This window comes from Vulpes lagopus, chromosome X, assembly GCF_018345385.1.
Source record: "Vulpes lagopus strain Blue_001 chromosome X, ASM1834538v1, whole genome shotgun sequence".
Classification (NCBI taxonomy): domain Eukaryota; kingdom Metazoa; phylum Chordata; class Mammalia; order Carnivora; family Canidae; genus Vulpes; species Vulpes lagopus.
Genome location: NC_054848.1, coordinates 70,587,647 through 70,603,451, shown reverse-complemented (window position 1 = coordinate 70,603,451; position 15,805 = coordinate 70,587,647). Strand labels below are relative to the sequence as shown.

At 37.7% G+C, this 15,805-nt stretch overlaps 1 protein-coding gene across 6 annotated transcripts in view; it reads right to left on the bottom strand.

The window, feature by feature from the left end:
- The window catches only part of DIAPH2 (diaphanous related formin 2), a 1,156,455-nt gene that overhangs the window by 483,741 nt on the left and 656,909 nt on the right, over positions 1 to 15,805 (bottom strand). For all 6 annotated transcript variants that reach the window (XM_041741554.1, XM_041741555.1, XM_041741556.1 and 3 more), the window contains one exon: positions 5,339 to 5,468. In XM_041741554.1, the coding sequence (XP_041597488.1) occupies positions 5,339 to 5,468 (130 nt within the window). The remainder of the gene's footprint in view (positions 1 to 5,338; positions 5,469 to 15,805) is intronic.

Below are 15,805 nucleotides of genomic sequence, written 5' to 3'. Positions count from 1 at the left end.
AAAAGCTAAAGTATACTGACAAATGCCTATGTAAGTCTATAAAAAATTATTGACTTACATTGAAACATTTTACTCAAATCCAAATGGCATGGTTTCTGCTTCCTTCCACTGTTATCTGAAGTAATTTTTTGAACAGTTTCCTTTAGAAATGAGCATTAATTAGAGTATCTGTATATTATAATTGAAAATACTGGTTGGTAATGACTAGATTACTGACCAGCAAAAACAAAAACAAAAAACAAAAAATCAAACAAAAAACCACCAAAAAACAAACCAAATAAAACAACAAAAAAAAAACTATATGACTTTCTTTCCTAAATCTTTTTGACATTTTAGGTTGAAAATTCATTTTCTATGCATGTTTTGGGCCTCTTACTGTTTCTGTTATTTTAAAGAAATTCACTGTTAAAAAGAAAATGGGTGACTTGCTGTAAGGAAGAAAGAAATATAACAAACTGGAAAAGTTATGAATTTGATTCCTTAAAATTTAATATTCCTTTAAATTTTATAAGACAGTTTGGTGTCAATAAGATGGAATGCAACTCACTCAGCAAAAATTACTTAAGTTATTTGTACTTTATATATGAAAGAGTCCAAAGGAAGCTAAGCAATTTTAACTATTTTTGTAAAACTGATGTAGTGGTATGATGTGTACTCAGGTTTTTTTTTTTTTTTTTTTTTTAAGATTTATTTGAGAGAGAGAGAGAGGTCAAGTAAGTGGGAGGAGGGGCAGGGGAAGAGAATCTTCAAGTCAAATTCGTGCTGAGTGTGGAGCCTGATGTTGGGCTTGATTCCACAACCCATGAGATCATGACCTAAACTAAAACCAAGAATTGGCACCCAACCGGCTACGCCACCCAGGTGTCCCTGTACTCAGTTTTATATTCAGACTGCTAACATTTAAGTAAGGTAAATTCTATAGATAATTTGTGACATTTGGTATATTATCATTCTGTGCTTCTAAGACAGACTACAATTCAAAAGTTTAAATCTGCTAGGAAATTCTACAGTTTAATACTTTCTCAAATTTTGGGTTTTATGAATCACTATATGTTTAATGCTCTAAAAACAGTAGGATTTTGTTCCCTAACTCAAAGATTTTTCAATAAAACTAACAGTAGACAATATGAAAGTACTTTTTTTCAGGAATTAGAATAAGAGATTGATGTTTCAGCAATTAGTTAGATATAACATTGGGAAAGTTGGCTGTCATTAGTTCCTAATAGACCCTAATCTTTACTGTTCACCATAATCCTTTATGGTTTGGTGGCCTCCGTAAGTTGAGATCCTGTCCATTATTAGCTTGATAGTTTCCAATTTTAACTTTCTTTTTGAAAGAAGTAAAACATAGACCAGGAAATACTGTTAAGACCTGGTATCCTCTTTATTCTAACTTATCTTGTTTCTCCTCTTGTATTTATAGTAAACAGTAATTTTAGGGCTGCAATTCTCTATTGGTCAACTTCCCAAAATGTCCTATTTTGAAATATTCCTGCTATAATACACTGATATGCAATGATTCAATTTAAGAAATGTTTATTGAGCATTTACTTCTCTCTGAGATGCTGTGCTAGCACGGAGACTTTAGGAACAAATATAGGAGGTACAGAGAAAAACAAGCAATGGAATAAAAACCATGAATGTGGTGTTTGCAATATGACTAATAAGGTTAAAGTGCTGCTGTGACACAAAGAATGGAGAGGGTAGTTCTGTCAAAATGGGGCTACAGAGACTATAGACCACAACACAGAGAATGTAGCATATACAGTCCAGTAAATCTTTTATTGGGTTAGCATTTACTCCAATATGAGCATGAATCTCTGATGTATATTTTAGACCATAAAGGGTGCAAAACTGGAGCTGAAATATGTGATAAAATAACTCTAGACAAAGTCTTCAAACTGTCATTGATTTTCCAATCGAGTTGAGTGATCATGGACAATTCCTTCATCATTCTGGGCCTTGGTTTCTTGAATTATAAAATAATGTATTGGATTAATTGCTCTCTTGGGTCCCTTTTAGCAGGGATGAGATGATTTGTAAAGCTTCTGTCAGACCTGTGATTTTGAAAAATGTTTTGGCTTTTTCTTGCTGTTGTTCCTCCAACTTTTTTACTCTGCTATTATTATTTTATATTTTTCTTTTTACTTTATTTCATGCATTTTCCCCTACAATATTTCTTCTAGTCTGAACTTTCATCATTATTAATCCTATAAAGAAGTCAGAGTAGATAAATAGCTAATTACTAATTAGTAGTTACAGTTACTAATATGACAAGGAAAGATGACAGATATCACAAGGTATAGTTGGTCATTAAAATTTATAATTGATTTAATTCATAAGAAATTAACACTGTTTATAGGAAACTTGACAGCTTTTATTTTGTAGGACAGTACTAATTTAACTGAAATGAAACTCGCTTTATATTTATATGAAACCTTAGGATTAATAGTAATTTCAAATACATTAATATATTTTTTCCCTGTTGAGTAGAATAGTTTTAATTAAAACTTACTAACTCTTTTGGTTGAATCATTAGAGCCAACCTATAAAACACTAGAGGTCTTAAATCAAACTGTAAAATTCCTTTAAAGCTCAAAGTTAAAGGGATAGTCCCAATGATAGGGAGAATAATAAAGAATTTATAAAGTACGTCTAGTAAACTAGCAATGCTTTATACAATGAATGAATGTCCTAGAGGACAGGGCAGGAGAGATTTCTAGGCATGGGATGCAGCATGAAATCACACACAGAGAAAGGATTATCAGAAAGGAATAAAATGGCTCAAGAGAAAATATCTTGGCACACTGAAATGAGAACTAAGAGGAAATGAAAGAGGGATGCAAGCAGGTGGAATGCACTTAAGAATTTCAGTTGAGACTGAATTTCATAGGGGAAAAAAAAGAACTAGTCAAAATAACTTGAGAGTGGGGATTGCTGTGCCTCTAACAATGATACAGAGGATTTCTGGCAACAGTCTTTTGAAAACACTGGCAGGAAGAAAACAGAAAAGCAGAAATAATCAAAATACAACAAAGGAATTTTGCTCATGAAAGAGATAGGGAGAAAGAAGTTGGTGGTACTATAAAATAAAAATATGAAAGTATTTACCAAAATCCCAGACACAGGAAAAATGATTATCCCCTTCTAACAAGACAATAGCAGCAACTACAATATCTATAGTAGTATGTCAGATATTATGACTAATACTACTAATAAAGATAGTAGTATAGCAACAACTATATGTCTACAGTGTGCTAAGCCTTTTATTCAATGCTTTAAACATGTCATTCAACTCAGATGATCTTCTATCATTTTCATTTTACAGATGAGGAAACAAAAACTTAGAAATTTAAATTACTAGCTCAAGGTTACAGAACTAAGAAGTTATACAGCTAGGATTATAACTTTGTAATATCTAACTAAGAAGGTTGTTCTCTATTGGCTAACTTCATCAATAGCAGTAGTGACTAAAAGTATGTATGAAATTACAGACATAGATGAACTAGCATTTAGACTTAAGAAATCAAAGCTGATTTAAGTTTCACTCTATATTTCATTAGAGTTGTTCCAGATTATTTTGACCAAAAATGTTTATCAGATATAGTCTTGTAAAGTATCCTCAATGTAAGAACTAATAACCTAAAAATTAGGAATTAACAAAATCAATGTAAAATTGACATCATTTTATTTAAACATATTCTTTTTTTTTAAAAGATTTTATTTACTTATTCATGAGAGACACACACACACACACACAGAGAGAGAGAGAGAGAGAATCAGAGACACAGGCAGAGGGAGAAGCAGGCTCCACGCAGGGAGCCCGATGCGGGACTCGATCCCGGGTCTCCAGGATCAGGCCCTGGGCCGAAGGCAGCGCTAAACTGCTGAGCCACCTGGGCTGCCCAATTTAAACATATTCTTGATACACTTCTCAAAATCTTTCTGAAACTGAATCTACATTTTAAACAAAATTTAGAAAAAATTCTGTTAAAGGGAAATCAAAAACTAGTGATAGCACTGAAATGATCTGATTTCAGAACTGTCCTTATTTGTGACATTTCTCATATTTCCAATTACAAATTTTCTAAATGTTAAAATTATTCCACATTACTTACAGGTTAGTAAATATGACTCTAATCACAAATGTGTTTTGTGAGCTGAAATCAAGAGCTGGATGCTTACCCAACTGAACCACCCAGGTGCCCTGACCCCTGAATAATATTATACAAATAATATTCTGGGTTCTATAGACATACATTTTTATCCCCTTCAATGAACACTAACAGGTTTGTATGGTTTGTAATAAACTTGGGAAAGATATATGCTCTTGAGTCTTACTGAAAGTCCTCAGAGTAACAGAGAAATGGAATTCTACGGTGTAATTTCAAATATAAGATTTTCAGCATAGTTTCCTTACAAGGAAGGAACATGTACTTCTCCATGTATATAATCTCAACTGCAAAAAATGCTTTCTTGATCCTTCCTCCTTTCTTTCACTTTGTAACTTCTTACAAAAGTAGACAATATTCACCAACCAACAAAGCAAATTAGCTCAAATTAAAACCTTGGAGATACTTTTGGTCCCTCTCTCTTGTTCTCCACGAGTGCCAACTCCCATCCATTCTAGTCCTTCAATGATGCTCTGCTGCCTACCACATCAAGACCAGACTACTTAGCATGACATTGAAGTCTCTGAGATGATCATATTACAGCTCCAACCCAACAGTCGACCACTCTTCTATCCATCTGCCACTGTGCTTTGCTTATATTATTTGTTCACATGCCTCTTTTCCATGTCCATAAAAATATTATGCTCATGCTTCACCCTTTGGCTTTTTTCTTCTCTTATCTATACATTCAAAAGGAACTTTTTCTCTCCTCTAAATTACAGTATATTATATGTTTGTGTAGCACTTCTCATACTCATCCTTATTTTATAAAGTATGTGTATATATGTTTTTTCTTACCTTCTAGATTTTAAATGCATTCAAGTAAGAACTGTCTCACAATAATTTTGATTTCATCAAAAGCCCATGGTATAGTTCCTTTGCAAACAATATACACTTAAGAGTTTATGAAATGAATGAATGAATATACTATCTGATAAGAGATGTGAAAACCTCAATAACCCAGCAATGTTAAAAAATAAAGTTTTTACTTTATTTTATGGGTCGTTAAATGTACTATATTATCAAATATAAGCTAAAGGAAACTATCCCCTTGCTTTTTGAGTATCAGTAAACAGAAAAAATACAATTAATGCTTATTTAATCTTATCATTTAAAATATAATACTCAGGAAAGAAGTAGTCTCAAAATAGTTACTTATCAATTACCTTTGCTTGCACTTTCTACATGTTCCAGTTCTTCAGGAAATTTCAGGATATCCCGGTATTTGTCCTCACAAATTTCAGCAATAAAATGCAAGAGGGTTGTTTTCTGATCTGCTGACTTAGTATCTCTGATCTGGAATGAAATACAGCATTTTTAGTATATTTTGGGTAATGTAAATATAAACTTCATTCTTAAACAAGTGAAATGAATGAATTCAATTTATTACAAATGATTTAACATTTTTTAAAAATGAAGGGGTGCCTGGGTGGCTCAGTTGGTTAAGCGTCTGACTCTTGGTTTTGATTTAGGTCATAATCTCAGGGTCATTAGATTGAGCCTCGTGACAGGCTCCATGCTCAGTGTGCAGTTCATTTGAGATTCTCTCCCTTTCCTTCTGCGCCTCCTCTGCTCATGCTCTCTCTTTCACTCTCTAAAGTAAATAATAGAATCTTTAACAAAATTTTTTTAAGTTAGGCATAAGCTTCCAAACGGGGTCTAGCAACAATGCTCTAGATTATAAAAGGAACACCATGATTTTAAAATACAAAAGATAACTAAAATCAGCAAAAGTTTAAATTTTATATACATATTTTAAAATGCCTGTTATTATGGCAAAATGAACTATACTCTGAGAAAAGAGTATTAATTTAAGTATTAATAATTATACTCAAAGTTAATGTGTGCTTATATTATCAGCATTTGTACTTTGCTTTATCATAGAAATTTATTCTTAGAAGCTAGAATTTTTTGTGAGCTTGTATCTATTTGTAGCCAGTACTGATGAAAATTAATATTAAAAAGTACATTTGACCCTCCTTTACTTGTATAGGCCATCAAATAAGAAAAAAATGAAAAGTTCTTATGCTGATGTATAAATAGAATCTAACCACACAATTGTGATAATATATATTTTTTCTACTTATGGTATTTCCTTTCAAAGAGATACTTTTAGAAAAGAGATGCGATAGTTAGAATGATAAAAATCTTTAAAGTATAGGACAAAAAAATCTATGATGAAAATCTAAGTGTTTTCTTTAATATAAAACTCATACTAGACTAAGCTATAAAAGAAATCACGGATTTGCCTACAAACAAAAGATAAAAATGGAAAAGAGTATTACGTTTTCTCATTCTATTGGGTGTTTTAATTCTATAATCCTGAAATGATGGGTTTGCCCACTGTTATGCATACTGATTTGGGGTTTTTAGCTTTAAGGATTACTCTGTTTAGAATAAATTCTTCATAGACAGGTTTATGAAAAGGCTGTGGAATATACTTAGGTAATTAACATAATTTTAAAAAAGATTTTATTTATTTGAGAGAGAAAGGGAGATAGGAGCACGAACAGAGGGAGAGGGAGAAGGAGACTGGATGTAGGGATTGATTCCAGGACCTGAGATCATGACCTGACCTGAAGTCAGATGTTTAAGTGACTGAGTCACCCAGGTGCCCCCAGAATATTTATTTATTTATTTATTTATTTGTTTATTTATTTATAGATTTTATTTATTTATGAGAGAGAGAGAGAGGCGCGCAGAGACAAAGGCAGAGAGAGAAGCAGGCTCCATGCAGAGAGCCCGATGTGGGACTTGATCCTGGGTCTCCAGGATCACGCCCTGGGGCAAAGGGAGCACTAAACCCCTGAGCCACCTGGGCTGCCCCAGAATATTTAATACCCACAGTTTTAGTGACTAAGAAAAGAAATTTACATTTAAACCAAACAGACCCATACTGAATATCTTTTGTACTATAGCTATTTAACAATCATTTTACTCTATCTCTCTTTCTCTCAAAGAAATAAATAAAATCTTTAAAAGAAAACAACTGTTTTCTTTTATCATGTCCACATGATATGGAGAACTTAAAAGAAATACGTTTAAGGCTCAAAAGAAACAACCACAGCAGAAATGATGTTGACAGTTCAGATGGTCACAAGTCACAGTGATTTCTCAGAATTTCTGGGATTACTTTATCCCACAAAAGTGAAACATTTAACATTTTGCATTATCTTTTTTTTATTTTTTTTTACTTATTTTTTATTGTTGTTCAATTTACCGACATACAGAATAAGCCCCAGTACCTGTCACCCATTCACTCCCACCCCCAGCCCTACTTCCCTTCCACCACCCCTAGTTCATTTCCCAGAGTTAGGAGTCTTTATGTTCTGTCTCCCGTTCTGATATTTCGCACAAATTTCTTCTCCTTTCCCTTATATTCCCTTTCACTATTATTTATATTCCCCAAATGAATGAGAACATATAATGTTTGTCCTTCTCCAATTGACTTACTTCACTCAGCATAATACCCTCCAGTTCAATCCACGTCGAAGAAAATGGTGGGCATTTGTCATTTCTAATGGCTGAGTAATATTCCACTGTATACATAAACCACATCTTCTTTATCCATTCATCTGTCGATGGAAACCGAGGCTCTTTCCACAGTTTGGCTATTGTGGCCATTGCTGCTATAAACATTGGGGTACAGAGTCCCGGCGTTTCATTGCATCTGTATCTTTGGGGTAAATCCTCAACAGTGCAATTGCTGGGTCATAGGGCAGGTCTATTTTTAACTCTTTGAGGGATCTCCACAAAGTTATCCAAAGTGGCTGCACCAGTTCACATTCCCACCAACAGTGTAAGAGGGTTCCCTTTTCTCGCATCCTCTCCAACATTTGTGGTTTCCTGATTTGTTAATTTTACCCATTCTCATGGGTGTGAGGTGGTATCTCATTGTGGTTTTGATTTGTGTTCCCTGATGGCAAGTGATGCAGAGCATTTTCTCATGTGCATGTTGGCCATGTCCATGTCTTCCTCTGTGAGATTTCTCTTCATGTCTTTTGCCCATATCATGATTGGATTGTTTGTTTCTTTGGTGTTGAGTGTAATAAGTTCTTTATAGATTTTGGAAACTAGCCCTTTATCTGATATGTCATTTGCAAATATCTTCTCCCATTCTGTAGGTTGTCTTTTAGTTTTGTTGACTGTATCCTTTGCTGTGCAAAAGCTTCTTATCTTGATGAAGTCCCAATAGTTCATTTTTGCTTTTGTTTCTTTTGCTTTCATGGATGTATCCTGCAAGAAGTTACTGTGACCGAATTCAAAAAGGGTGTTGCTTGTGTTCTCCTCTAGGATTTTGATGGAATCTAGTCTCACATTCAGATCTTTCATCCATTTTGAGTTTATCTTTGTGTATGGTGAAAGAGAGTGGTCTAGTTTCATTCTTCTGCATGTGGATGTCCAATTTTCCAAGCACCATTTATTGAAGAGAGTGTCTTTCTTCCAATGGATAGTCTTTCCTACTTTATCGAATATTAGTTGACCATAAAGTTGAGGGTCCACTTCTGGGTTCTCTGTTCTGTTCCATTGATCTATGTGTCTGTTTTTGTGTCAATACCACACTGTCTTGATGACCACAGCTTTGTAGTACAACCTGAAATCTGGCATTGTGATGCCCCCCAGATATGTTTTTCTTTTTTAAAATTCCCCTGGCTATTCCGGGTCTTTTCTGATTCCACACAAATCTTTGTTCTAACTCTCTGAAGAAAGTCCATGGTATTTTGATAGGGGTTGCATTAAACATGTATATTGCCCTGGGTAACATTGACATTTTCACAATATTAATTCTGCCAATCCATGAGCATGGAATATTTTTCCATCTCTTTGTGTCTTCCTCAATTTCTTTCAGAAGTGTTCTATAGTTTTTAGGCTATAGTTCCTTTACCTCTTTGGTTAGGAGACCTAACCAAAGGAATAACCTCTTTGGTTATTCCTAGGTATCTTCTGCTTTTGGGTGCAATTGTAAATGGGATTGATTCCTTAATTTCTCTTTCTTCAGTCTCATTGTTAGTGTATAGAAATGCCACTGATTTCTGGGCATTGATTTTGTATCCTGCCACGCAGCCAAATTGCTGTATGAGTTCTAGCAATCTTGGGGTGGAGGCTTATGGGTTTTCTATGTAGACTATCATGTCATCAGCGAAGAGGGAGAGTTTGACTTCTTCTTTGCCAATTTGAATGCCTTTAATGTCTTTTTGTTGTCTGATTGCTGAGGCTAGGACTTCCAGTACTATGTTGAATAGCAGTGGTGAGAGTGGACATCCCTGTCTTGTTCCTGATCTTAGGGGAAAGGCTCCCAGTGCTTCCCCATTGAGAATGATATTTGCTGTGGGCTTTTCATTGATGGCTTTTAAGATTCTGAGGAATGTTCCCTCTATCCCTATACTCTGAAGGGTTTTGATCAGGAATGGATGCTGTCTTTTGTCAAATGCTTTCTGGGGATCTAATGAGAGGATCATATGGTTCTTGGTTTTTCTCTTGCTGATATGATGAATCACATTGATTGTTTTACGGGTGTTGAACCAGCCTTGTGTCCCGGGGATAAATCCTACTTGGTCATGGTGAAGAATTTTCTTATTGTACTGTTGGATCCTATTGGCTAGTATCTTGTTGAGAATTTTTGCATCCATGTTCATCAGGGATATTGGTCTGTAATTCTCTTTTTTGGTGGGGTCTTTGTCTGGTTTTGGAATTAAGGTGATGCTGGCCTCATAGAACGAATTTGGAAGTACTTCATCTCTTTCTATCTTTCCAAACAGCTTTAGTAGAATAGGTATGGTTTCTTCTTTAAACGTTTGATAGAATTCCCATGGGACACCATCTGGCCCTGGACTATATCATAATTAAAGGATCTATCCAACAAGAGGACTTAACAATCCTCAATATATATGCCCCAAATGTGGGAGTTGCCAAATATATCAATTAATAACCAAAGTGAAGAAATACTTAGAAAATAATACACTTATACTTGGTGACTTCAATCTAGCTCTTTCTACCCTCGATAGGTCTTCTAAGCACAACATCTGAAAGAAACGAGAGCTTTAAATGATACACTGGACCAGATGGATTTCACAGATATATACAGAACTTTACATCCAAACTCAACTGAATACACATTCTTCTCAAGTGCACATGGAACTTTCTCCAGAATAGACCACATACTGTATCACAAATTGGGTCTGAACTGATACTAAAAGACTGGGATCGTCCCCTGCATATTCTCAGACCATAATGCCTTGAAATTAGAACTAAATCACAATAAGAAGTTTGGAAGGACCTCATACACGTGGAGGTTAAGGACCATCCTGCTAAAAGATGAAAGGGTCAACCAGGAAATTAAGGAAGAATTAAAAAGATTCATGGAAACTAATGAGAATGAAGATACAACCGTTCAAAATCTTTGGGATGCAGCAAAAGCAGTCCTGAGGGGCAAATACATCCCAATACAAGCATCCATTCAAAAACTGGAAAGAACTTAAATACAAAAGCTAACCTTACACATAAAGGCGCTAGAGAAAACAGCAAATAGATCCTACACCCAGGAGAAGAAGAGAGTTAATAAAGATTCAAGCAGAACTCAACGAAATCGAGATCAGAAGAACTGTGGAACAGATCAACAGAACCATGAGTTGGTTCTTTGAAGGAATTAATAAGATAGATAAACCATTAGCCAGCCTTATTAAAAAGAAGAGAGAGAAGACTCAAATCAATAAAATCATCAATGAGAAAGGAGAGATCAGGGCAGTCCTGGTGGCCCAGTGGTTTAGCGCCAGCTTCAGCCCAGGGCGTGATCCTGGGGACCTGGGATCGAGTCCCACATTAGGCTCCCTGCTTCTCCCTCTGCCTGTGTCTCTGCCTCTCTCTCTCTCTCTCTCTCTCTCGCTCTCTCTGTGTCTCTCATGAATAAATAAATAAAATCTTTAAAAAAAAAGAGAGAGAGAAAGGAGAGATTACTACCAACACCAAGGAAATACAAACGATTGTAAAAACATTACGAACAGGTATATGCCAATTAACTAGGCTATCTAGAAGACATGGACGCAATCCTGGAAAGCCACAAACTACCAAAACTGGAACAGGAAGAAATAGAAAACCTGAACAGGCCAATAACCGGGGAGAAAATTGAAGCAGTCATCAAAAACCTCCGAAGACATTTTGCATTATCTTGCTGATCTACCTAATACTTTCAAGTACTACAAAGTTAAAATGACACAATTTAAGGACAAACTACAAGAACAAATAGCAATAAAACCTCAAGGGCAATTTGCGATAAGTAAGGCTTGTGCTCTAGAGGAATCAATGAGAGGTTCAGTTTCCTTAAGAAAGGTCTTTACTTGGGATTACAGTGTTACATGTTTATAAAGTGCCTCAATTTCAGAGTAGGTTAGATACTACAATTTATGAGAAAATTCACATTTTCTTTTTTCTTTTTTTTCTTAGAAATTACCTGAATTCCTAAAGACTAAAAACATTGGGTGCTTAGAGAAAATTGATGGTACATCTTCCTCAAAGGAAAGAGACTTGAATTATATTTTATAAACTCTGTGGAGACTATACAGACACACACACACCATGATAACCACTAACAATAACAACAATAAAATCCCACCCAATTTTTCAGGACACCAAATTGTACCAATATGTATATATTTTAGGTATTTTATTTTATTTTTATTTTATTTTTTTATTTTATTTTTTTTTATTTTAGGTATTTTAAACGCACATGGCCAATACTGGAGAGGAAAACACAAAAACAAAAAAAAATAGCATTGTGCTCATATGTCAAATTTATTAGTGATTTAAAAACTAGCTTTTGGCATGCATTCTTATGAATGATTACTTTTCAGAAACAGATTTTAATTGATAAATACTTATTCAGAATCAGGTCCATTAATTTAATTTCTGTTAAGAAATTTAGTGGAGTCAATGGTTACATTCCAAAATGATAAATGAAACATAACATTTCAGCTAAATAAATATATTGGTATCTATTGAAATTAGAGAGTTGCAGACAACATGGATATACTTAAAAAAAATAACTGGGGGGGGAGGGGCAAGATGGCGGAGGTGTAGGGTCTCCAGGTCACCTGTCCTCAGCAAATTACCTAGAAAACCATCCAATCATCCTGAAAACCTACGAATTCGGCCTGAGATTTAAAGAGAGACCAGCTGGAACGCTACAGTGAGAAGAGTTCGCGCTTCTATCAAGGTAGGAAGACGGGGAAAAAGAAATAAAGAAACAAAAGGCCTCCAAGGGGGAGGGGCCCCGCGAGGAGCCGGGCTGAGGCCGGGGCGAGTGTCCCCAGGACAGGAGAGCCCCGTCCCGGAGGAGCAGGAGCTGCACCAACCTTCCCCGCGGAAAGGGGCTCCCCGGGAATTGGAGCAGGATCCCCAGAAAGGCGGGGACGCCCTCGGGCTCTCTGGGACAGTAACAGAGGAACTGCGCCCCGGGAGATGCGCCGAGCTCCCTAAGGGCTGCAGCGCTCGGCGGGGCCCGGAGCAGCTCGGAGGGGCTCGGGCGGCGGCTCCGCGGAGGGGGCTGCGGGGCTGCGGGGCTCCGGGAACAGCTTAGCGGCGGCGGCTCGGGCGGAGGAAGAAGCTCCGCGCAGAGGGGGCTGCGCGGCTCCGGGAACAGCTCGGAGGGGCTCGGGCGGCGGCTCCGCGGAGGGGGCTGCGCGGCTCCGGGAACAGCTCAGCGGCGGCGGCTCGCGCAGAGGAAGAAGCTCCGCGCGGAGGGGGCTGCGCGGCTCCGGGAACAGCTCGGAGAGGCTCGGGCGGCGGCTCCGCGGAGGGGGCTGCACCGCCGGGAGCGCGAATCCAACAGCGCAGGCCCCGGAGCACAGGGCGCCGGGACACAGCCCAGGATCCGGCCTCCCCCGGGACAGGCAGAGGCCGGGAGGGCCCAGGACAGCAAGGACGCTCCTGCCTGGAACTGAGCAGATCAGCGGCCCCGCCCCGGAGCCCCCAGGCCCTGCAGAAGGAGAGCCCCGGAGCTACTGCGGGGGCTGGATCCAGGGTCCCAGAGCTGCCCCCGCCACTGTGGCTTCCTCCCGGGGCCTCACGGGGTCAACAACCCCCACCGAGCCCTGCACCAGGCAGGGGCAGAGCAGCTCCCCCAAGTGCCAACACCTGAGAATCAGCACAGCAGGCCCCTCCCCCAGAAGACCAGCGAGACGGACCAGTTCCAAGGGAAGTCAAGGGACTTAAACTACACAGAATCGGAAGATACTCCCCCGTGGTTTTTTTTTTGTTTTTTGTTTTTTTGTTTTTGTTTTTGTTTTTTTTTTTGTTTTTTTTGTTTTGTTTTGTGCTTTTTTTTCTCTCTTTCTTCTTGATTTCTGATTGCTTCCCCCACCCCCCCTTTTTTCTTTTTTCTCCTTTCTTTCTTTTTCTTTCTTTTTCTTCTCTTTTTCCCCTATTTTTTTCTTCTTTCTCTTTTTTCTTTTTCTCTTTTCGCTCCTTCTCTCTCTTTTTCTCCTTTTCCCAATACAACTTGTTTTTGGCCACTCTGCATTGAGCAAAATGACTAGAAGGAAAACCCCTCAAAAAAAAGAATCAGAAACAGCCCACTCTCCCACAGAGTTACAAAATATGGATTACAATTCAATGTCAGAAAGCCAATTCAGAAGCACTATTTTACAGCTACTGGTGGCTCTAGAAAAAACCATAAAGGACTCAAGAGACTTCATGACTGCAGAATTTAGATCTAATCAGGCAGAAATTAAAAATCAATTAAATGAGATGCAATCTAAGCTAGAAGTCCTAACGACGAGGCTTGACGAGGTGGAAGAACGAGTGAGTGACATAGAAGACAAGTTGATGGCAAAGAGGGAAACTGAGGAAAAAAGAGACAGGCAATTAAAAGACCATGAGGATAGATTAAGGGAAATAAATGACAGCCTGAGGAAGAAAAACCTACGTTTAATTGGGGTTCCCGAGGGCGCGGAAAGGGAAAGAGGGCCAGAATATGTATTTGAACAAATCCTAGCTGAAAACTTTCCGAATCTGGGAAGGGAAACAGGCATTCAGATCCAGGAAATAGAGAGATCCCCCCCTAAAATCAACAAAAACCGTTCAACACCTCGACATTTAATAGTGAAGCTTGCAAATTCCAAAGATAAGGAGAAGATCCTTAAAGCAGCAAGAAAAAAAAAGTCCCTGACTTTTATGGGGAGGAATATTAGGGTAACAGCAGACCTCTCCACAGAGACCTGGCAGGCCAGAAAGGGCTGGCAGGATATATTCAGGGTCCTAAATGAAAAGAACATGCAACCAAGAATACTTTACCCCGCAAGGCTTTCATTCAAAATGGAAGGAGAGATAAAGAGCTTCCAAGACAGGCAGGAACTGAAAGAATATGTAACCTCCAAACCAGCTCTGCAAGAAATTTTAAGGGGGACTCTTAAAATTCCCCTTTAAGAAGAAGTTCAGTGGAACAATCCACAAAAACAAGGACTGAATAGATATGATGACACTAAACTCATATCTATCAATAGTAACTCTGAATGTGAACGGGCTTAATGACCCCATCAAAAGGCGCAGGGTTTCAGACTGGATAAAAAAGCAGGACCCATCTATTTGCTGTCTACAAGAGACTCATTTTAGACAGAAGGACACCTACAACCTGAAAATAAAAGGTTGGAGAACCATTTACCATTCAAATGGTCCTCAAAAGAAAGCAGGGGTTGCCATCCTTATATCAGATAAATTAAAATTTACCCCGAAGACTATAGTGAGAGATGAAGAGGGACACTATCTCATACTCAAAGGATCTATCCAACAAGAGGACTTAACAATCCTCAATATATATGCCCCGAATGTGGCAGCTGCCAAATATTTAAACCAATTAATAACCAAACTCAAGAAATACCTTGATAATAATACACTTATACTTGGTGACTTCAATCTAGCTCTTTCTACCCTGGATAGGTCTTCTAAGCACAATATCTCCAAAGAAACGAGAGCTTTAAATGATACACTGGACCAGATGGATTTCACAGATATCTACAGAACTTTACATCCAAACTCAACTGAATACACATTCTTCTCAAGTGCACATGGAACTTTCTCCAGAATAGACCACATACTGGGTCACAAATCGGGTCTGAACCGATACCAAAAGATCGGGATAGTCCCCTGTATATTCTCAGACCATAATGCCTTGAAATTAGAACTTAATCACAACAAGAAATATGGAAGGACCACAAACACGTGGAGGTTAAGGACCATCTTGCTAAAAGATGAAAAGGTGAACCAGGAAATTAAGGAAGAATTAAAAAGATTCATGGAAACTAATGAAAATGAAGATACAACCATTCAAAATCTTTGGGATGCAGCAAAAGCAGTCCTGAGGGGGAAATACATCGCAATACAAGCATACATTCAAAAACTGGAAAGATCTCAAATTCAAAAGCTCACCTTACACATAAAGGAACTAGAGAAAAAGCAACAAATAGACCCCACCCCCAGCAGAAGAAGAGAGTTAATTAAAATTCGAGCAGAACTCAATGATATCGAGACCAAAAGAACTGTGGAACAGATCAACAGAACCAGGAGTTGGTTCTTTGAAAGAATTAATAAGATAGATAAACCATTAGCCAACCTTATTAAAAAGAAGAGAGAGAAGACTCAAA